The 25,171-nt window shown below is 40.2% G+C and overlaps 1 protein-coding gene across 8 annotated transcripts in view; it reads right to left on the minus strand.

Annotated features, from left to right (window-relative positions):
* Window positions 1-25,171, minus strand: part of LOC133136743 (protein phosphatase 1 regulatory subunit 36) — a 73,637-nt gene that overhangs the window by 3,081 nt on the left and 45,385 nt on the right. For all 8 annotated transcript variants that reach the window (XM_061254439.1, XM_061254441.1, XM_061254435.1 and 5 more), the window contains 3 exons: window positions 11,090-11,126; window positions 7,712-7,926; window positions 7,332-7,532 (listed from right to left, as the gene is read on the minus strand). In XM_061254439.1, the coding sequence (XP_061110423.1) occupies window positions 7,332-7,532; window positions 7,712-7,926; window positions 11,090-11,126 (453 nt within the window). The remainder of the gene's footprint in view (window positions 1-7,331; window positions 7,533-7,711; window positions 7,927-11,089; window positions 11,127-25,171) is intronic.

The raw sequence follows: 25,171 nt of genomic DNA on the forward strand, positions 1-25,171 counted from the left end.
CGGATGCACCAGCTGATTCAAATTCCAGTAGCCTAGTTATACCTTAAATTCTGATTTATGCATTGCTAAAATAAAAGTGGTGACACCACAAGAATAAGCTAACAATGTACTAATAGCAAACACCTACACTCAGCAGGTGTATTCATACAATATCGGTAAGATATCATTTATTTTCTGCACACAGCATCTTTTCTGCACACTAAACAAATAAACATCATTTTTCAGAAACACCGTGCTATTTTGCAACCGGTAATCAGGTAGAGGTTTCATTTATGGATATGATATTTCAGTGGTGATCTATGCCAAGTAGCTTAACTTTACTTCCAATCCAGCAGTTAGAATGTAACCTAGTAACAAGTAATCACAGGGCCATAACATTTATTAGCTGATGTTGGAAGTAACTAGTAGTTAACTAAGCAAGTTTGGGCTTTACACTTGGTGCAACTGGACCTTTGGGTTTTTTTTAGTTCACTGGCTCATGCTAAATTGAATACGATATGATAGGAAGCATAAAAAGTGATCAGAGCAAATTCTTATATAAAGTACTGTGCAGAAGTCTTCCCTGCTGATTGTCTTATAGAACTGCAGGACAGAGAAGTGATGCAGTTTTATCTGATCCAAATTACTAAAATGCAGTGAAAGGTTAAAAATTCCATTTTTATTTTAGAGTAATAATAAAAAAGAGAACAAAAACAAAAGGGAGCACTACATGCTTGGAGCAGTAAAGTTCCCTTAGATCTTTGTTTTCTTCTGTTATAGGTCAACCATCCAACCTTGAATGAAAACTGATATTGACTGGGCACCATCATAATCATTTTTGATGGATGCCATCTCCAGCCTAGTTTGACCCTTGTTTGACCACTAAAATGAACGGGTTGCTACAGTTGTTTGTCCTCCAACACACCCAGAATCTCATCGTCAAAAAAACTGTCATATGATTAGGAATGATTCATAGGCCTATACCAAAACTACCATTTTTTAATTTTTTTATTTAAACTGCACAGGCCTTAGACATGGACATTCTGTTAACTTAGTTATGCTGGCTAAATAACCATATGGCTCATTTGTCTATGCCAGGGGTCAGCAACCTGGAGAGCCCCAGGGTGTGCTGGTTTTTGTTTTAGCCTTAAAGCCAGCAACCGATTCAGACCCAAGAAACCAGGTGAGGCGAGTTAACTGTGTAATCGACTGCTTTAATTGATCAATTGATCAAAAGTGGAGAGTAACAACGAAAGCCAGCACACCCTGCGGCTCTCCAGGAACAGGGTTGCTGACCCCTGATCTATACAAACCTGTACATGGCATCAATAAAGACAGAAAGACATGACAATGCAGGGGACAATGCCTGAGATTAAAATCTGGGTGCCCAGGGGACAACCAGATAATTTTGCCTTTTCTTTTTTTCTCTAAACCACAGCTAATTGGTTGGAAATTAATAGCAGTGGTCAAAAGGACAAGATCTGATGTGCTATTTGTTTGCTGAATTTTAATGGCTCTCCGTTCAGTATGTGGGAGCTTTTCCTCATCTCCTCGCTCTTTCATTCTCCCTCTTTTCATTCTTTCACACAATCAACAAAGTCAAAATGAAATATTTTTAAATATACCTTTTAAAAAGGTAATGCAGATGAGCCTTCACCAAACTTTGTCCAATGTGTAGACTATAATCCCTTACAATAATAGGAATATATTTTGCTAAATGAATGCTGCTGCAATGCCGAAACATCATTAAGTTTGGCTACGTATAGCTAAATTGGTTAACACTGACGTTAGCTAGGGTGTAATGTTTGGTGATAATTAGCCAGAATTAGCTGTCTAATGTTAGAAGTTGTTTACTTATAGCCACCAGACATATGAAAATATGTAGACTGTAACATTAAAAATGAATATTAAAAATATATTTTCAGGAAGTTAATGCAGCCACATGACCTATAAAGTTAAGCTAGATAGCTAATTTGTAGCTATCCTATAATATAAATGCTATAATTATATGGCGTGGTTATGTTCATTAATCGTCTTCATATGCTCCCATGTACATTTTAAAAGCAACAGTCATCATTTACATTTACATTTTAGTCATTTGGCAGATGCTTTTAATCCAAAGCGACTTACAAGTGCATAGGTTCTTCCACAAGTTAAAGCAACATTTATTACCCTTTATTATTATTATTTTTTTTTGGGTTAGACAAGAGGGATGGGGATATTGGGGGGGGGGGGTAAATCAGGAGGTAGGATTAAGGTACAGTTTGAAAAGGTGTGTTTTTATTCTGCGTCCAAATAGGGGGAGGGATTCTGCTGTTCTGACAGTGGTAGGTAAGTCATTCCACCACTGAGGAACCAGAACGGAAAACAGGTGTGAACGTGCAGCTCGACCACCAGGTGCTCATAGTGAGGGAACCATAAGGCGACCAGAGCTGGCAGAGTGGTCTAGCTGGGGAGTAGGGAGTGATTAAGGAATCATAAAGATGACAAATGTGCTAATCGCATAAAGTAAATGTGCGAGAGTCTTAAGAAAGATAGAATAGACAGTTAATAGTCGAGAACGAAAAGCACCAGGAGTTGTACACTATGACCAGCAGCATACCTTAAAATAAGAAACAGCTTGGGGTAAAGTTGCTACCTGTCACAGCAGATATATGCCTTGTATTTTTTTCTCAGGGAAAGTAAATGTGTAGAAAGTCTCCAAATACCTAGGTTTGTTGAGCTGCAGGATTCGGCTCATTAGACTGCATTTATTAAGAAGAGTTTTTCCCACAAAAAATAATACAATGTTTGCAAATGTTCTTAATGTTCTATATGTTATGTAAAAAGAGATTTTTTTTTTGTGATTTCTTTTACCCAGGGTTTTTACAAAAACAGTTTATACTGTGACACTGTGAAACTGTGGCATTTTTGCCTAAGGTTATCATACGTTCAAAATATCATACCGGCCCATGCCTACATGTAATGCATGAGATGTGAAGCCCATGTGTGAATTTGACCAAATACTGTAGTCAATTATCTTGCCGGATTGGCTCAAGCATTATCGTACCTGCTGTTGTTTTGTCATTGCATGCTGTAGAAGTTCACTGTTTCCCAAGTGTTCGGGATAACAATGTCCTACTCCCGTTTCCGCTGCAGAAAAGGCTGGTGGATTTGCTTACTGCGCATGTGAGCACCAATGACATGGTCCTGCATGTATCTGAAGTTTTAAAGGACAATTTTAAAGCTCTGCTGAACACTGCATCTGTAATAAGCACTGTAATAAGCTGAGTTTTTGTACCCATACCCGAAATTTCCAGAAATTGTACTCGTACTCGTACTGACAATAGACAATATGGCACTTGTGGACAATTTTGATCTTTTTTTTTGCATATGCCTTGTTACGACCTGTCGTAAGCATTTGTATTTACAGTTCTGCATCATCGCTGGATGCAGAACTATCTTTGTTTTACTTACGAATTGCCAGAGATGAGCAATTTCCACTTCAGGAACTTACCAGCTCTGTGAACCCTTTGTGTTTGAGATTTCTGGAATGGTGACTACTTTCACTTCATGTATGACCGTATTCGTGTTTGACTCTCATTTATCGCTTTTGATTTGTTTACTGATTGGATTTCATGTATGACCACTGATCATGTATGATCATCTTTTTTTGACTCTTGCATAGCCTCTTTTGTTTTGTTTTCCCCAGTGATTTACTCATGTTCGACCCCGTTCTTCAACCAAAATCGCTGAATCGTGACTGTATAGTGGTTATTTAGAGTCTTCCAGCTGGATTGCATCCATCCATCGGGAGAGTATTTGTAATTTGTTATTTTTTATCCTAGTTATTCCCACTCTGCAGTCCACACTCCATTTGCCTATCCTTTACCCTTTAGCCTGACCTTAGACCGTAACGGGGTAAAGCATGATGGTGTTCATTCTAATTTCAGAGGTCTCTCTATCTGAAAACATTAAAGTGTCAGACTGACATTATACAGTGGTTTCGTATTTAATTTGGTACTTCTGCCAGCAGCAATTCATTTTTTCATTTTCTACTATAATTACTTGTTGTTTGTACAATCACCACCAGGTGGCAAATGTGAGCACTCTAATCCATCGCTGTCTGAAATACTTGCAATGTTCCAACAGTAGGGGGCAGCAGAGCATCATATTTCTAGTATAGGCCTAGCTTTCAAGAACAGTCCATGAACCATCCAAAACTAGCCTACTATCTAAAGATACAGATACAGAAATCTGATCTGCATGTAAGGGAAACCATGGAGCTGTGTTTCAAGGTGCACATTTAAAAATAAACATTAACTCTCCAGCCAAAACGCTACAATCCTAGACTATGCACTCAATGAGCATCTCTATGGACATTACAATAAAGAACATAACGTAGGCTGACGTTCTTTGTTTATATGCTGAGTGTGAGTTAAACCAGCGATTGCTATTCCATTGCATACAGACATCGAACAGTTAATATGAAGTCTCATTCTCTCATTCAGTTGATTACACTCAACAGTAACATCCCTGACATACACTGACCGAGCACTTTATTAGCTATTCATTATTTATTATTATTTATCATAAAACTTATTTTTTTAGACTTCTACTGCTGTAGCCCATCCACTTAAGAGTTAAGATGCATGTGTTCAGAGATGCTCTTCTGCATACCACTGTTGTAATGTGTGGTTATTTGCATCACTGTCACCTTCCTGTCAGCTTTGACCAGTCTGGCCTTTCTCCTCTGACGTCTCTCATTAACAAGACGTTTCGGTCTGCAGAACTGCTGCTCACTTTTTTGCACACCATTCTTGCATTCATTGCAAACTCTGTACATGAATCCCAGTAGATCAGCAGGTTCTGAGATACCACCATCCTGACATACCACAGTGTCTGCCACCAACAATTATTCAAAGTCACTTCGATCACATTTTTTCCACATTCAAATGGTTGATGTGAACATTATCTGAAGCTCCTGACCCATATTTACATGATTGTGTGCATTGCACTGCTGCCACACAATTGGCTGATCAGACAATCACATGAATATGTAGGTGTAATAAAGTGAAAATGTTCCTAATAAAGTGCTTGAGTTTATACGGTCTCTTCATTTGACTATGTACAATAATCTTCTTTAAAAACATCATTTTAACAACCATGTATACAGCTACGATAATTAAAAATGTTATTAATTAGCTGGTTCTCAAATTATCTCTGAAAGTTATATTTGCTCCACAAAAGTTATTTTGGAAAATGTAAAAAATACAAAAAAAACTAAAAAAAGCTACCAATTTAGCAAGACATACAGTCAGGTCCAAAAATATTGGGACATCTACACAATTCTCATCTTTTTGGCTCTATACACCACCACAATGGATTTGAAATGAAACAAACAAGATGTGCTTTAACTGCAGACTTTCAGCTTTAGATGTTGTTTGGCAAACTCTAATCTGGTCTTCCTGTTTTTGAGGCTCATCAATGGTTTACATCTTGTGGTGAACCCTCTGTATTCACACTGGTGAAATCTTCTCTTGATTGTTGACTTTGACACACATACACCTACCTCCTGGAGAGTGTTCTTGATCTGGCCAACTGTTGTGAAGGGGTTTTTCTTCACCAGGGAAATAATTCTTCTGTCATCCACCACAGTTGTTTTCCTGTGGTCTTCCGGGTCTTTTGGTGTTGCTGAGCTCACCAGTGCGTTCTTTCTTTTTAAGAATGTTCCAAAAAGTTGATTTGGCCACACCTAATGTTTTTGCTATCTCTCTGATGGGTTTGTTTTGATTTTTCAGCCTAATGATGGCTTGCTTCACTGATAGTGACAGCTCTTTGGATCTCATATTGAGAGTTGACAGCAACAGATTCCAAATGCAAATAGCACACTTGAAATGAACTCTAGACCTTTTATCTGCTCCTTGTAAATGAGATAATGAGGGAATAACACACACCTGGCCATGGAACAGCTGAGCAGCCAATTGTCCCATTACTTTTGGTCCCTTAAAAAGTGGGAGGCACATATTGTAATTCCTACACCATTCACCTGATTTGGATGTAAATATCCTCAAATTAAAGCTGAAAGTCTGCAGTTAAAGCATATCTTGTTCGTTTCATTTCAAATCCATTGTGGTGGTGTATAGAGCCAAAAAGAGGAGAATTGTGTCGATGTCCCAATATTTATGGACCCGACTGTATATTATACTCGAAGAGCTAGACAGGAGCACAGTAAACAAGTAATGCTACTGGTCTATTTCCATGTTTGTGTCAGTGCAGTTCAAGTGCTACAGTTGCCACATTGTTTGCTTTTTGTGTTGTGCACCTGGAATGCTTGTTATTAATTAGGGGTGTGAATGGTTAAATGTTTAAGCAGTTAACCAAAACTGAGTTGTAAACGTTTACAAGAAATTACTATCCGATAACTGATTCTTTTTTTCTGAAGCTGAAATGGCAATATGAGTTGAAGGCCTTCACCACCAGTGACAAAATGCACAAATTGGTCAGACAATTGAAAGAAAGAATTCAAACTACTGCCAAACTGAACCTAGCTTTCCCACTATGCAGTATCTACATAAAAATAAATAAAGCTCAATGAACTCATAATGATAATATTAAAGGTCTTGTCCTTCTCAAAAAACATGTTCCCTTCTAAAAACTCCTTAATGCTCCTTGTTCGTCGACAAGAAGCTGTCTTACAACAGCTGAGCTCATTTCTGCTTTTGAGTGTGATTTCACCAGGTGGTTCATATAGACTCCTAAATTAGCCTTAAACCTGTGTTGTGTTCTAAATAGGCTGATCTAATGTTGGCCAGATCTAGCTTACCTACATTTTCCAGGATTGTGTAGTTTATTTCTAAAATCAACTTATCAACAAAAATCAACAAAATCAATCAAGTATAATTGTTGGCATAAAAGAAACATCCTTAGATCAGTAGCATTATTATCCATCGGATATTGAAAGTGAAAATTCCCCTTATTAAATAGACCACATTACCACAACGATTGCCCTGCGCCATATAGAATCAAATGCATTGGCAAAGGAAATAAAAGCAGAAATTCTGAACTCTTGTGTAATGTTCATCTTTTTATCTCAAACCCAAATGTATTCAGTATATTGCAAAAACAAAGGAATTGACCTTGCTGTTCCAAGTTCTATACAAATGGAGGGGACTATACAAGTGTTCTGTCTTTAGCCATGTCCCTTTGAGTGAACCAGAAACATCATAGCACTTTGAGCTTCAATTGTGCCAGGGAAAAAAACTCTTACAGGAGACCTGCACGTTGCAGGTATTAGTTAAGTTTTGCATGTAATTCCTTTACTCAAAAGTAAAACCTGGTGAAGAAACCAGTTGTGACTGACAGTTTGTCACCTGAGAGATGCAAGCTGATTCGTAAGTTGGTCCAAGAGGATCTCCCTGTCACAGAAAATCAGTGAACGTTCTTTTTGGGGGCTGAAACCACTGAACAGGTGGGGGGCTGCCTGCCCTGTAGGAGGTAGGAGGGCCTCCATCAGTGGGGTGCGTTGTGTTAACACCTTAGACAGGTCAAGCCTTCGTGGGCACTTCCTGGTGCTGAAAAGTAGGAAGGCAGAGAAAGGTCCAGTGAGACCTTCAGATGAACCCCCTCATTCAGGAACCATTAGGAAGCAAGACACCAATAACAAAGAAAGGGTCGGTGAAATGTGAGGGGTGAGACACACTTGAGACAGAAACAGGAAAGCCAAACTAATATTTGAAGCTGTAATTTACACCTTTTTGGCACTGGGGGCTGGGCCGGATCTTTGGACTGAACATCCCCTGCTTTCTGGACATGGCCCTGGGTGGACACACCCTGTTTAGCCCTCAGCTTGCAGGCAGGGTTGAAGGTGTCAGAGTACAGCAGTCTACCGACTTCCTCCTGAATCGCAGTCAGGTTCTTCCTCTCAAAAGCAATCCAGGCAGCATAGCACAGGAATCTGTATAGACACTGAAACAGGAATTGAGCTCAAGTGTCTGAAGTCACAATAACGACATACTAATAATACTGTTTGGCAATAATAGAGAACACTGGGAGATACAATAACAATGTATAGCTTATCTAACAGCTATCTGGAGCGGATCTCTTGAGCTCAGAACATACTTGAAAACTCATACGGGGAAATTCATTTTTGATCGGCTGAAACTTGGAATGGGTAACTTTTGTGAATCCTCCAATCACTACCCTGATATTGGGCCTTGTAATCTCCTGGTCTCAAAAATTTTTTTTTTGTTTTCAAATGTTTCACTTGTGGAGAGGAGAAAGATCGATATTCACATTACAGACTAATTACTGTATTCCAAGTGATGTTAAACTAATATCTACATGCTTGTCATAAGATCACTAGCTAGCCTAGCTATGTTACGTTTTCTGATTGTAACTTACCATAAAGATTTAGCCTGTAGCTAAGATTAGACTAACTGGAAAATAATTTCAAGGGCAATGCTAGCTAATGTCAGCTATGACAAATAATTTAGCTAAGTTAAAGTTATATATAATAAGAAACAATCCAATCCATTTGAGTGAGGAACACTTCCCAGTAAGATAGCTAGCTTGTACTTTAATGCATGTATTAGTTAACAGTAGCTACAGGCTAAATGCAGATAGCGGAAATTGGGCTTCAAATATTTTGTCTGTAATGTGTTTTCTGCACATATCAATTTCGATATTGTGTTGCCGCACAAGTTTCTCATACTATCACTACTTATCAAATACAGCACAGATTTCAGCCTCAGCCATGACTAGGGGTTGTCTGCAGCCTTGGAGCCACAAGGAGAGGACCCTTGTTCCTCGATTAAATGCTACCATGATTTTCTCATGCCAATAAAATATAAAATTGCCGATGCCATTTCAAGGTAACGTGACAGGTTCTGTGTATACTTTCATCAAAATAACTGTGATTTGAAAACACACTTATGGATATTTCCCTGCAACAACGTGATCCTCCCGATAACACAGGAAAGTACACTAAGCTCTCTATTTGCTGAGAAATTTCAGTGTTAGCTAAAATGCTACAATGATATAAAAATGGGGTTTCATATTTTATCAACAGTTTGTTAGAATCCTAGTTATATGGTATAGCCAGCCAGCTGTGGGAATTGTTATTAGTATGTAGCTATAGCGAATGACTCCTGTTGTGGTTTAAAGGTGTATACGTGTATATATTAGTATTATTAGTGTTATGTCTGTGTTATGCCAATGGTTTCATATTTGTTTTCATATTTTATTATTTATTAAATTCATCCATCCATCCATCCATCCATTATCTGAACCCGCTTATCCTGATCAGGGTCGCAGGGGGGCTGGAGCCTATCCCAGCATACATTGGGCGAAAGGCAGGAATACACCCTGGACAGGTCGCCAGTCCATCGCAGGGCACACGCACCATTCACTCACACACTCATGCCTACGGGCAATTTAGACTCTCCAATCGGCCTAACCTGCATGTCTTTCGACTGTGGGAGGAAACCGGCGTTATTAAATTCAAATAAATAAAAGTACTTGCGTTAAACTGGCATCTAGCATGTCTAGTGTAGGAACTACAACTTCCACATTCCCACAGGACAATTCCGCGCCATCCACCCTGCATGACGTCTTGCTTGGTTCAGCCAGTCCCGTGATGGCAGGAGCAATAAACTTCCCCGTATAAGAGCAAGACACGTTCTTCTCTCTTTTTTTTCTTCTCTCTTCTTCTCTTCGCCCAATTCTTCAACGCACCCTTTTTGGCCATTCGCTTCAGCTCATCTGCTCCGAGACTCGGACAGAGGCTGAATGCTGCACAGCGCACTACCAGGCCTACGGACACACCTAGTTACCTTGCGGTAACTTCGTGGCCTATAGCGAGTGGAAACTGGTGTACGCGGAACACTACATCAGTTTACCCCTGCAAAGCTCACCAAAGAACAACAGCAACAAACTTTTCCACCCGGAAAAGGGACCAACGAACATCCTTCCAGCAACCGAGCGGACCAGACAACAACACGCGGCTAAGACAGGAATGCCCCAGCTTTGCGCACCTCTCCAGGACACGCATTCATGGCACCATCGCGGTTCCTATAAGGACAGTACGTCTTTTGGATCCAGCAATGCGTATGGACTCAGTAAGACTGAACAAGCATTTGCAGGCATAGCCAGTGTTAGCTTAGTCTTAACTGTTATTTTGAATCTGTGTTTCTATATTTGCTTTGTCTTATCATTTGAATGTATTCTGTTAGCCGTGTATGTACGTGAATTGATTAGTCGTCTTTCGCGCATATATAGAGTGAACTACACAAGTAGTCGCTCTTCTCACAGCTAACACTGATACTCATTAACACACCCAGAACTCAAGCTTACCCAAGCTAGCTACTCCCACTTTTACCTTTCCTTTGTTCAAGCGACACGCGTGCTTGCGTGCGCCCACACACACACACACACACCCCCTAACTTCCCCTACTAATTCCCGTTAGTTTATCTGTTCTGTGTTTGTACGTTGTTTAATAAATATATTTTATTAAACCCCGGTGTCCCTTTTGGAATTACATAGCCATGAGAGCCGAGTTAAAGCATTCTTTCGAAGAACTTCCAACCTTCAGGTTATCGGTATGTTTAATCATTAATATTGGTTATTTTAATTATTAATTAAAATACTAAATTTGTGGTTGGATATTTCTGATGACAGTAATTTTATGATACTGATTACTTTTCGCAGTTATACTGCTACATAACATTAACTGGCGCCCGGTTTCGTAGAGAGTAAAATCCCTACGTTATTTGGCGGCCCGTGCGAGGACCCCTACACTAGCATGTCATCAAGGAACAATGCTCCTCTCGCTGCGATTCTCTCGCTGTGGCTCCAAGGCTGCAGACAACCTCAACTGTTCTGATTGGCTCAAATGCATTGTAATGACTCAAAATTATTTTTCAGTTCTGAAGTTTCCCATTGCCTGCACTAGATGCTCAGTGTATCATCAGTTTCCCGTTGCGGCAACTGTTGCCCCAAAAGTTGCCTTGTGTAGCATCACCTCCATGACATTCTCCATGGACGGAGTTCAAGCCTGATAAAGTCAAGTCTTTTTTATATAGTGAAGTCGAATTTTATTCGGTCTCTTATTAAAGTACCTCATTCTCTTACCTCAAATACCTCTTTGTGCTTGGCTGACGTTTTTCCCCTGTTGGTATAAAACATGTACAATTCCTTTTTGAGGAAAAGAAGAAAATTATCTGATTGAACAGTATAAATTCATGAAAGTAATACTGCCAATGTGAATCAATTTGTCAAAAAATATATTTGCTAGCTGATTGGTAAATATGCATCTCACACAGAAAAAGGGAAAAGTTGGAAACATTCAGGGAAAGCTCATTATGAACAGAACTGACAAAAGCAGCGAAAAATACTCAGAAATGTAATTTAACACGAGAGAGGCCTGGGTTTCTCACCACTGTCATGCCACAAAACACCAAGCTTGTATTACACTTCTGTATGCAAAGTGACCCAATTTCATAAAGATTATGAAACAAATTGTCACAGAACCCGCTATTACACACGCTGTCTCTCACCTTACTCATCCATTGACTGTCAGCAAAATATACACATAAAACCTAGTCTATTTATCGACTGTTGCTACATTTAACAAAAGTCTGACATGACATGTGGAGGACAGCGGGGAACATCTGCTTGATGAATTTGGACTTATTTAATAAAATATAATGAAAATTGATGATATTAGTAAACCACAAAATTATCCTTTTAGATTATATGTACAGTTGTGTTCAAATAAATAGCAGTAATTTTAAAAAAGTGAATAAAGTGCAAATATTTTTTAATAGCTTTTAGTTCCATATTTCAAATGTAGTGGAAACATTACACATTCAATTCCAAATCATAGCATTCACAAATTGTATCAAGTCTGCGTTATTCTTTTACAGGAAGCAAAGAAAAGGAAATATTAATCTGTTAAAAAAGTGTCAACATTTTTCTCTTCAAACACTTACTGTACAAACTGAAGAAATCTTTCAAGATTTAACTTCACTTTAAATTACTGAACTAATATTTAGTTGCATAACCATTGTTTTTGACAACTGCTGTGCATCTGCGTTGCATCGAGTCAAACAACTTCTGGCACCTAGAAACAGGTATTTTCATCATCCGCTGCCTTGCGGTGTGAGGTATTGATTTGCCAAAGGCTAGCAGAGTCAACTGTACATAAACCTCAGTAGGTTTATGTACAGCATCACACTGAGTAAATAGCCACTCAATCATGATGAGTACAACTTATAGCACCAAGGTTCGAGCCCCTGACTTGAACCTTCCCAAATCAAGATATTATTGACAAGCAGTCTTGTGATAATGCCATCCGGAACCCTCCGGGGAGGGTGTCGTCTGATGAAAATAGTCTCCTGAAGGGACTCGCTAGACCAAGAAAAAGCATACTCTTGGGTCAGCTACACTATCGTAGCCTATTGTCACTGTCCTCCAGAGAACAACTCAATAAACACCTCAGTGACTACAATATCTCTGTTGTTTACATCGATACGTGCATAAACAAGACAACCCTGATATCCAAGTATCTAAAATTGGGTTCTTGGCCATCTTTACCTCATCAGCAACAAGAAACTGGCAAGGTTCTGCCATTGGTGGTGTAGCAATCACCATCAAAACGTCACTTCTTCCATTGCAGTAGAAAAATGGTAGCTGTTTTCAAAGGCAACCCAAAGACATAAGTCGTCTCTTGCTATTCATCAACTAATATGAACGATGAAACATTTATCATCCACTTCAATGAGCATCTTAATGAAACCATTGCCTCCATTCCACAGCATGCCCTCCTTATCAACACTCACGTAGCAAGAAAGTTCTCATTTCATTCTGTCACCAACTGAAACAGCAAGCTTCTTACTGAGTGTCAACCAAAATAGTCCTCTCATTACCAACACAATGTTTCAGAAATCATCCAAAAAGCTTTGGACACATCGTTCACCAAACAAGTTTCTATCACAGATTGATTTCATTCTTTGGAGAAACAGCATTCATGATTCGAAAGCATACTCCATCTGTGACCCCATCGGTTCAGACCACAGAAATGTCTGTACAAGGATCAGACTCAGTCTCCGCTCTGCAAAAACCTAGTTTTGGACTACACCTTGCGATTAGGAATTGACAACACAGATGGTCTTACTCTGAAACGCAGAAGTAGTAAGTATCCTGCTGAACATCTTCCTGACCTAGATTATGGGGATGACATCAGTCTCCTTGCTGAAACCATTTGGGATCCCAAAGCTCTTCTTCATAAAATAGAGACCTGCTGTCAAACCATTGAACTCTCTTTAAACTCAAAGAAAACAAAATATATCCACATCAATCCCTCCACTCCTGGTGACATCAAAGCATTAGATGGCAGTAACATTGACAAAGTTGATGACTTCAAATACCTGGGCTCTTTCACCAACTCGGCCCACGATATTGCATCTAGAAAGGTACAAGCTTGGTATGCTCTACACTCAGTTAAGAAAGTTTGGCAATCTTCCATCTGCAAAAGTTCCAAAAAAATTTTTTTTACATTTCAGTGGAGTCTATCCTCCTGGAAGTGAGTCGTGGGCCATGACCAGTAATAGTATTCATTCCATCGATGGCACCTACACACGAATGTTGCATGCTCTCCAGAACGTCTCCTGCCAGGATCACATTCCAAACTCCATACTGTACTGGTACCCTTTCACCCATCTCTCGTGTCATCAGACAGCGTCGTCTTCAGCTTGCCAGACAAGTCATCCGTCACAAGGACGGATGGCAACATAATCTCTTAAAGTATTTTGATGTATTCAAACTGATCCATGATCCCTGGTATATAAACCCAGCTCCGTTGTATGAAAAACATCCCCATACCGTGTTTTTTGCGCTACCAAGCTTCACTGTCTTCACAGTGTACTGTGGCTTGAATTCAGTACTCGGGGATCGTCTGACGTACTGCCGATGCCCACTAGACTGGAAAAGAAGAATGTTACGCCGTTTATCTTTGGGCCAATCGATGTGTTCCTTGGCAAATTTTTACCGATTCTGAGCATGCCCTTTTTTCAACAATGGTGCTTTATGGGGGCGTCTTGCTGATAGCTTAGCTTTGATCAAACGTCTTCTGACTGTAACAGCACTTACAGGTAATTGTAAATCATCTTTGATCTTTCTGGAGCTGATTAATGGCTGAATCTTTGCCATTCTGACTATTCTTTGATCCGTTTTAACAGTAGTGGCTAATTTTCTTCCACGTGTTTCGGGTTTTTGTTGCCATTTTAAAGCATTTGACATCATTTTAGCTGAGCATCCTATAATTTGCTGCACTTCTTTATACATTTTCCCCTCTCCAATCAATTTTTTAATCAAATGACGTTTTTCCTCCGAACAATGTTTGGAATGGCCAATTTTACTAAGCAATTCAGAAGGAAATATATTTCATGACAATGTCTGAAACATTTGCTTCCCTTCTTTCTTAATAAAGGACAATTAATGACACCTGTTTTTCACAGAATGAATGAATTCTCGAATTAAACTCCACACTGCTATTATTTTGAACACGCCCCTTTCAATGAATGAGTCAATTACTCAGAACAAGCAGCGTGCATGTCATGACAGTTGGGTCTGTTGTTTTTCTATTACACTACTACATTTACAAGTAAATTATTTGCCATGTAGAAATATCACTACTTGTAATAACAGTGGTTCATCAGGTTACTGATGTTATTTTCTTGAACACAACTCTATATCTAGATTTGTTAAACCACTTAGAACATATCACCTTTTGTATCAGACCACCAAATTTACAATTATTATTATAATTTGGCAGTGATTACTTCTTTTAGTTTCTTTTACAGAGCATTAATTACTATAAAGTAACATATTAGGTACATTTTAAGTACATATAGCAACAAAATACCTAACTGATTTCTAGAAATTAATCAAGTCTTTAAATCTATTTGGTTGTTGATTCAAAGACAATATTTGATTGATTCCGCAGCAGCTTGCCCAGCAGTACATGTTGTTTGAAGTAGACCGGTATTAATGCATTGTGTGTTGGAAGCCTTGCCAGTGCATAGGTCAAGATAATGATCTTGTTGCTTGTGTGAATTTCCTGTCTTTTTTGGCTTTTACCAACCATTATGACATTATCTCTCACTTTAAACGTTTTGGGTTGAATTTCAATACTTTTTTTACCAGAAGGTAATCTAATCATGTAGCGGATTTTCACTGGGCAGTGAAAGAGAATGAACAGAGAAGATGTCATGCCTCATGCCAGGACATGCTAGCTGTTGATTGCTGCAAATCTGTCAGTAACGTTACATTAAGGCAACAGTGTTTTGTAAACTTGGCGCTGACAGCTAGTCCACTGCTGTAGTTGGTTAAATGTTCATGCTTTACAGTACTTAATAACATAGCTAACTAGCTAGAAATTGCTATCATAGCTAAATAGCCGAATATAATGTTACATTATAACACAATTACATGTAACACAATTAGCTAGTAAAATCGCCAGCCTCATCGTTTTGCCATTCTGGGACCAATATACATGAAAAATCTTTTGTTAAGGCAGACGCACTATTCCAATTAATCCAGAAAATCTCAGAAAGATATTAGCATTTTCGCAAGAGTTTTTTTGTGCGCTCTTCTACAAACTTTTTAAAGTGTTTTACAGTTTCTCACCCAATTAGAACACGTCCTACTTTTAAACGGACTAATGCCTTTTCCTAAAATTGGGTTTGTAAAAGGCACTGGTCCGTTTAAAAGTAGTACATGTTCTATTTGGGTGAGAAACTGTACAAAGCTGTAGAAAGTTTTAGAAGAGTGCAACAAAAATGTACAATAATCTTTTTAATAAAAACTATCAAACCAATTTTAATGATATTTTCAGGATCGATTTGAATAGCATGTTTGCCTTACCAAAATATGTTTCATGTATATTGGTCTCAGAATGGCGAAATCATGAGACTGGTGATTTGAATTCAAGTGTGGGTCGGACATTATCTAACATGTATGTATTCTCAAAATTGAACGAGTATTGGCATCTGAAAAACATGACAAAAACTTCCAACTGTCACCACTCTAGAAACTGAACATTGCGCCATTCCATCTCAGTTAACCCTTTTTGATATTGATATTGATTTTTCCAATTTTCTAATTTGGTGTTAAATAGTTAAAATGCAACAAACATAATGCTATACAAAGTCCTGTACCAATTTGGCATACAAATGTGTTGTGCAGTGTTATTTCTTAGGTCTTAGGTCTTTGCACTGGCTCCCAATCAATCAGAAAATTAACTTAAAAACATTTCTGCTTGTGTACGAGTCTCTAAATGGGCAATTCAATTTTTTGACTTATTGACTGCTGCTGTAGCCTATCCGCTTAGAGGTTTGCAATCACACATTAAATGTGTACGCAGAACTGCTGCTCACTGGATGTTTTTTGTTTTTTGCACCATTCTGAGTAAACTCTAGACTGTGAAAATCCCAGGAGATCAGCAGTTACAGAAATACTCAAACGAGCCCATCTGGCACCACCAATCATCCCATGGTCGAAATCACTGAGATCACATTTTTTCCCACATTCTGATGGTTGATGTTAACATTAACTGAGGCTCCTGACCCATATCTGCACGATTTTATGCATTGCATTGCTGCCACACGGCTGATTAAATAATCATATGAATCAATAGGTGGACATGTTGGGGGCTCGTCCTATTTGAACCATAGATTGCAGATTTTGTTCTGTTTTCCTTCATGCTATTATGCTACTTTGGGAATTAGCAGTGTTACTTTGCTTGGTACGATTTTTCGTCCTGCGGGGATTACAGTCGTGCCAGCTTTGAATTTAGTGACAGTGTTATTTTGCCTTATGCAACATTGTGTCCCGGTTGTAGTAAACAGTTTAGTTGTATTCTTTTTGAATTACGCTACTTTTCTTGCTAGCATTTGTATTGCCACTTACCAGATACCCGTACCAGTTTATTTTCGGTATTTCGTCGCTGGTGCCAGCAGCGGTAGAACTTGTTCCCTTTACGACATTGTTAATTACAGCAATACTCTGATTGACCGCCTAGCTGCTAATTAAATTATTTATCGCTATTTGTAATAATTTTGGGAACTCCAAGGAGACCTCCCCTGTCATCTTCGAGGGTCTGGAACTGCTAGCTGGCTTCCCGGTGAGACCTTGTAGACTGCTTCTTTTTAGGACTTTCATGTTAAAGATAGAGAGGACAATCATTAAATGTGTACATATTAATAAATGTATGTTTAGTCTTTCTATACCACTGTTTCACTGGTACTCCTTTCAGGTTGTGGTTATTGATCAAGGGGCTTAGTGTTACGTCCGATGTTGTACACCTGGTTATGGCAACGCAGGTTTATTTCCATTCATAACAGTTGGGTGCTCGTCCGGGATGTTGCCATACGAACCCCCCAGAACCCTAAAGTCATCTGATGCTGGCTTATTAAATGTACAATAGGTCATTTCAGACTCCTAACAGTCAAGTGAGGAACTGCAACAACAAACAACCTCAAACCACAACACGTTTTATAACTAGATATGTATTCTTCGCTTGGATAATAACGTATAGTAAGTAGCCTATACAGAGTTTCATTGATCGCTTGTCTGGAGTGCAATTTGGGCAGCTATATGTTCCTTTTATCTCTTTACGTGTTCAATCATGCGTGTTCAGCTAAACTTTTATTTGTCTCAAACCTTAAGTTACAGTTGCATCGTTTGTGGTTTATGCTTCCTACCGTCTATGAATATAACGCGTAATATAAAGAGTTATTATACAGTTCAGTGTTCTCGTGCACTGTTTTGGAAAGCTGACAGTAACAAACACAACAGAGCCTGCCATCTTTTCGTAGTGTTCTAGTAAGAAAATGTTCGCCGAACAGGTGACTTTAGCTAACCAACTATATTGAGAGCAAGCAAGTTATTTGGCTACATAACTAGCTGGCTATATAACTAAGATATGATAGTCGACCACGAACGATGCAACTGTAACTTGCGGTTTCAGAGAAATAAAGGTTTAGCTAAACATGGATGATTGAACACATAAAGAGATAAAAGGAATGTGTAGCTGCCCAAATTCCACTCCAGACAAGTGATCACTGAAAGTCTGTATACTATTGCTTATCTTGTTACAAAACAATACCAGTTTGCTATCAGTAACAACAAAACAATTAGCTATCACTAGTCAGCTTTCCGAATTTACAAATATCCACCTGAAGCAATTGCTACTATGTTCGTACTGCCTATATTTTATATTTGTAAATTATTTTTGGATATTTGTAAATTTGTCAAACGAACTATATCTAACTAGATAGAGATTTTTGAAGAGATTTTTATAACTAAATAGGTTGTCTTCACTTAGATAATAAGAAATAGTTTTAGTGATGGAAGTTAAGTTTTGCTTGTCTGGAATACAATTTGGGCAGCTACACAAACAATCAGAACTGTGGCAGTTTGAACCAATTAATTCATGAATTGTCGTAAAGTTGTACAATGTTTTGATACAGAGTGATGGCCTGACTAATGTACACTTTGAAACCTGACTATAAACACAGCCAGAGGTTGAGTCAGTGAGCCTTTTACAATGATGGGAAGGGATTTACAATGGTCTTGTATCAATGTTTTAACTGAAAAATCTTACCTATCGTACCTTTAACTATTCCAAGAGTTAAAACAAAACATGGAGAGGCAGCCTTCAGTTACTTTGCTACCCACAGCTGGAACAAACTCCCAGCAGATATAAGAAATGCCTAAACTCTAACCACTTTTAAAATTAAGCTAAAAACATTACTTTTTTTCTCAGATTTCTTTGTGAATGATTCTGGTGGCACTTTCCCATACAGGTGCCCAACTTTCACGAACTGTTCCTTTGGCTCTAAAAAGAGATGTTTCTCACAGACCTTTCCTATTTATGGATAAAAGGCTCGTAAGTTGGGAGACAATAAGAATGTGACACATTACATGTAAAAATCTTTCTATTACAATCTGGAATCTGGTTTGGTGTCGATATCCCAACGAATTTGAATGGAGTAGGCTATCAAAAAATGTGAGGAATAATAATAAACTTGAATGCTTGATGCAGTAGTCAGGATGCATCAACGGATGGGGATGAACCTGAGGAGGAGCAGGACGACAGCAGCAGTCCAGTGCTCGGTTGATAAAACACCTTCAGATTGCAGAACGAACCCTTGAGTGTCACTTAAGGCTTTAGGCTATTTAAGTGAAATGCCAGAAACCCCCAAAAACCACTAAGTATTGCATTTTCCCTTAACTAATCCCTCAAAATAAGCATAAGCATAAAACACCTTAACAACAACTTCTCTAAGTAGAATAAAAGTTACACATTACCTTAAGTCTCAGTAAACAAAGAAATGAGAAAATCCTCTAGACTACATGACAGACGAAGTTCATTCTTGATTATATATTTACATGTCGGTCTATTTACGAGATTGCAAAAACAACCTGGAAGGCGAACTCGATCACCCAACGCCAAAGAACCATACCTTGCTGTGTATATATCAACTTTTAATTGCGCTCAGGTTTTTTACTACTGAGAGCTTCCAGACTGTGGTGTTGCATTTGTGTTCGAAAAGATAAACCAACATGAAGACCAGTGAACTGTCTTTGGGAGAAAAGCAAGCCCTTTTCAAGCTTAGAAAAGAAGGGAGATTTGGGATATCTTGTACAACAACTTGGAATGTCCTGAAAAAGAAAGAAACCGCTGACATACTGAGCAACAGACAAATCGACAAAGGAGAACAGCAGTTGATGACAGAAAGATTTAGAGCTGTGAAGAAAAACCCCAAAACATCAGTCAATGACATCACAAACAATCTCTACAGGGCTGGGGTGAAGGTATCACAATCAACCGTTCAAAGAAGACTTCAAAGAGAGCTATACCACAAGATGCAAAGCACTCATCAGTAGTAAGAATTGGAAGGCAAAGAAGTACAGAGATGATAAAACAAAGTTTTATGGACTGATGAGATCATGATTAACCTCTACCAAAGTGATGGAAAGGCCAAGTGTGTAGAAAGAAGGGATCTGTTCATGATACAAAACATAAAAGCTCATCTGTGAAGCATGGTGGAGTGTCATGGCTTGGGCTTGCATGGCTGCTTCTGGAGTGGGCTCACTAATCCTTATTGATGATGTAACTCAAGTTGGTAGTCGCAGGATGAATTTAGAGGTCTACAAAAACAACTAATTGGGAGGAACTTCATCATGCTCAAGACAATGACCCAAAACACACTGCCAACACAACAAAGGACTTAATTGGGGAGAAAAGGTGGAAGGTTTTAGACTGGCTAAGTCAATCACCAGACTTTAACCCAATAGTTTTTGAAGGGACTGTAGTTATGTAGAAAAAATGTGTTATTATCCACCAGTGTTTTTTTTTGTTTTTTTTTAAGGGGACATGTACTTGACACCAGTAGCAGTCATTATTTTATGTATTTTGCTGTAAGTGGAGCCACTATTCCACGATCCTCGTCCATACTCAATCACCATCCATCTATTCTTCGCAGCCACCATGGAATTTAATTGGCAGGAAAATTCAATAATAAAAAGATTACATACGTAGTCAACTGACCAGGTTAGAAAGTAATTGACTTATTCAAGGTGACTGGTCAGGTTACACAGAGTCTCCAGTCTCCAGAACTCGAGTGGTGAGCCACACATTTTATGTATTTATTGTTTTTATTGAGTACATTATGTTGGTAAATGGGGGCATACAACTTTAAGAGTGGGAATCATGGGTGTTGTATTTTTTATTTTGAGTGTTCTGATTGGTTTGTGGTGTGTGTATGGCTGCTGGGAATGGTTAGTCCAGAGTTTGTTTGTCTGAGTTTTAAAACAAAGTGGGTAGCAGAACAGAGCTGTATTTTCATTTTATTTTGGTGCAACGAAAAAAGGAATGCATCACAAGATTCTCCCCTTCCGCAGCAGAATACCTCAAATTAAGTTGGGAATTACCACAAAGTTTGCAGACAATGCAGCTAGACATGCACATACAGCATGCACATACTCAATTTGGTGTCAATAGCTCGAAAACTGTGAGAGGAGTAGGCCATCAAAAAACCGGAGGCATAATAAAAATAACAAGAGATTTCCTAAAGAAAATGCTACTACTGCTAATACTATGGAGTTAAAATATTTGCATTTACAAGCTGGTGTACAGGTATACCTAATAAAGTGCTCACTGAAAATATATGACACGGTCAACCACTCCTATCCTCCCTGGCATCTACAGGGATCTGTGACAACAATCTGTCCCTTCCTCACCACTTACTCCACTTCTACTCATTTTTATGCTTGTAGAATATAAACAAAGACATTTCAGTTTCTGCTTCTACACATCCTTTCCTGCTCCCTCTCGGGCTGCAACTAACAACTATTTTGATAGTCGAATAACTATAGACTATTGAAATGATTAATTGACTATTCAGATTATGAATCGCACAATTACTCAATGGCTCTTATTTAGCAATCAGCTTTTAAATTTAGCTTGAGGTTGAGGTTTAGGCACGCGCTAACTCACAATAAAGACAATAAAGATGACTACTTTCCCACTTCATTGCAGTTATCTACCGTCCTCCAGGGCCCCTGGGAAACTTCCTTGATGAGCTAGACACCCTTCTCAGCTCCTTCCCTGAGGATGGCACCCCACTGATTCTCCTTGGAGACTTCAACATCCACCTAGAAGCCTCCCAGTCTGCTGCCTTCCTACCGCTAATCCACTTCTTCGGCCTCTCCCTGCAACACTCTCCTCCAACCCACAAGGCGGGCAATGTCCTAGACCTTGTCTTTGTAAGGAACTGCTCATGCTCCAATTTCACGGTTACCCCTCTGCATACATCTGATCACCACTTCATCTCATTCTCCCTCCCTCTTCCTCCCCATCCTCCTCCCCCTCCTCCCTCCCACACTTCCTCAGCCCGCCGTAACCTCCGCTCCCTCTCACCCTCTTCCTTTGCCAGCACCGTCACCGCCTCACTCCCCCCTCTCGAATCCTTCTCCAAACTCCCCGCTGACTCTGCATCTGCCACCCTCCTTTCATCTCTCTCCTCCGCCTTTGACTCTCTCTGTCCCCCTGTCTCAAAGCCACCTCGCACATCCCCTCCCAGTCCTTGGATATCTGACACCCTCCGTACCTCCAGGGCCAGCCTCCGCGCAGCGGAGAGGAAGTGGGGGAAATCCAGAGACGCTTCCGACTTCATGACTTACCAGTCTCTCCTGGCGGCATTCTCTTCCGATGTCACTGCCGCCAAAGCAAAATACTATCAAACGCAAATTCAGAACTCTGCTTCTAACCCCCGGAAACTTTTCTCCATTTTCTCCTCTCTCCTCAACGCACCGCCTCCTCCTCCTCAGTCCTCCTTCGCTGCTGATGACTTTGCTGATTTCTTCGATGAGAAGGTCGCAGTCATCCGCAGATCCTTTACAACCGCCGCCCCCCTCACTGTGCCCTTCCCCCCCTCTAGGCCCATCCCTTCCTTTTCCACTTTCTCCCCCCTTACAGACTCTGATGTTTCTCAACTCCTGCTCTGCCACCGCCCTACAACCTGTGCCCTTGACCCTATCCCCTCTTCTCTTCTCCAAACTATCACACCTGACATTCTCCCATTTGTCACCTCCCTTGTTAACTCTTCCCTGTCTTCCGGCTGTTTTCCGGCATCCTCCAAGAGGGCCCACATCACTCCGCTGCTAAAAAAGCCTACCCTGGATCCCTCCATCATCCAGAACTACCGCCCGGTATCTCTTCTTCCTTTCCTTTCTAAAACTATAGAACGAGCCGCTTCTACTCAACTTTCTTCCTTCTTTTCTAACAACAACCTGCTAGACCCCCATCAGTCTGGCTTCAGATCGGGCCACTCGACAGAGACTGCGCTCCTCTCCGTCAGTGAGTCACTTCATGCCGCACGAGCAGCCTCCCTCTCCTCTGTCCTCATTCTTCTAGATCTCTCTGCTGCCTTCGACACTGTGGATCACTCCATCCTCCTGTCTGCCCTGTCAGCAACGGGCATCTGTGGCACAGCCCTGGACTGGATTGAGTCCTACCTCTCTGGTCGCTCCTTCCAGGTTGCCTGGGCTGGTTCGGTATCGACACCTCGGCCCCTCGCCACAGGAGTTCCCCAGGGCTCAGTCCTTGGCCCGCTTCTTTTTTCTCTCTACACTCGCTCCCTTGGCCCTGTGATCACTGCACATGGGCTATCCTACCACTGCTATGCGGACGATACCCAACTCTTCGTCTCGTTCCCGCCGTCTGATACGCAGGTTTCAGCCCGTATCTCTGCTTGCCTGAGGGACATCCAGAGCTGGATGGACAACCACCATCTAAAGCTCAACCCAGGTAAAACTGAAATGATATTCATCCCTGCTAATACCTCTCCCCATCTGGATCTCTCCATTTCCCTCGGGGATACCACACTCACGCCGTCACCCAGTGCAAGGAACCTCGGCGTGGTGATGGACAGCAGACTGTCCCTTTCCGAGAACATTGCGGCGGTGACCCGGTCTTGCAGGTTCTTCCTATACAACATACGGAGAATCCGCCCCTTTCTCACCCCCTACTCGACCCAGCTCCTGGTCCAAGCGATGGTTCTGTCCCGCCTGGACTACTGCAATTCCCTCTTGGCTGGCCTCCCAGCGTCTGCCATCAGACCCCTCCAACTCATCCAGAATGCAGCAGCTCGTCTGGTCTTCAACCTTCCCAAATACTCACACGTCACCCCCCTGCTTACTTCCCTCCACTGGCTGCCTGTCATGGCTCGCATCAAATTCAAAACATTGGTGCTAGCCTTCCAAGCAGTTAAAGGGTCTTCCCCAGCTTATCTGCAAAAAATCATCAGACCCTACACCCCTGCCAGACCTCTTCGTTCAGCCTCCACAGGCCGCTTGGCACCTCCCCCTCTCAGAACCTCCACCTCACGCTCACGACTACTGTCTGTTCTGGCTCCACGGTGGTGGAACGAACTCCCCGTTGAGGTCAGAACTATAGAATCCCTCCCCACCTTCAAGCGCAAGCTGAAGACACACCTCTTCAAACAGCACCTCTCCCCATCCCTCCCTACCTCCCTGTGAACCTTAATTGTTGTCTCTGTGACTTGTGTATCAGTATTTTAGTTGGCTAGGTAAGCAGTGTTTGGATAGTTAACTTTGGTGACTTTTGCTCTGTTTGTTTGTTTGTTCAAAAAAAAAAAAAAAAAAAAAAAAAAATGGCCCTTGTCCTTATCTTTGTTGTACAGGTAGCAGTTGAAATTGTACTTACCTCTAGGGTCTTTCAGCGAACTTATCCCTGGTTATGGGTATGCACTTTGTTGTACGTCGCTCTGGATAAGAGCGTCTGCCAAATGCCAATAATGTAATGTAATGTAATGATACAATTTTTTTTTTTTTTCCAATATAAATTTTTTTGTGTGAACAGGATCATGAATAATAGGTTATTATACCACGGCTTGGTTAAATTATTTCCCAGCAAATGCACGGTAATAATCTACATCTATGAAGTAGTTGCAATGAAAGTGGCCTTATCACTTTCAAAATAAATACACAGGCTCATTCAACACTATTGAAGATTCCATTCACAACTGAACATAACGGCATCAAATCAGTCAACATTATCTAGCAGCAACAACATAAGGCATTACCCATCAACAAAATTATATTTTGTTCAGGGGGTTTGTTATATCAGGGAGTTAAGTTGTGGCAGTGTAAGTGGATGTGTATAGTTACAGAGCTATGTTTCATTCAAACTAATGGGCAACATTTTAATGATTTATTAGCTCAATTCCATTTAGTTAGCATGGATCTAGCTATATTCTGCAGAAGTGCACATGTATATCTATAATACTCTTCTTAAACTAATAAAATAGGACTTTAAAATAAGCACAGAATTATTTATTTGGTGAGTAGCCATGGTATAAGCAGAATAATCCACTCCAGTTCTAAGGAAATAAACCACTTCAGGGTGGTTTTTGGTTGTGATGGTTTTGCCATCGCGCTATTGTTCACATCACTCCAGTAAGCGGGAATGCCTACAAGTTCCGAGTCAGCGTGAAAAACACAATGTTATGCGATGATGTAACCAACGAATTGACAATTGAATGAGTTGGCAACCAATTTGGTCATTGATTTTAGTCGACTATCTTGTACCCTAGTTCCCTCACTCCCTGCTGTCCCAAGCAACCA

This window comes from Conger conger, chromosome 9 (genome assembly GCF_963514075.1).
Source record: "Conger conger chromosome 9, fConCon1.1, whole genome shotgun sequence".
NCBI lineage: Eukaryota > Metazoa > Chordata > Actinopteri > Anguilliformes > Congridae > Conger > Conger conger.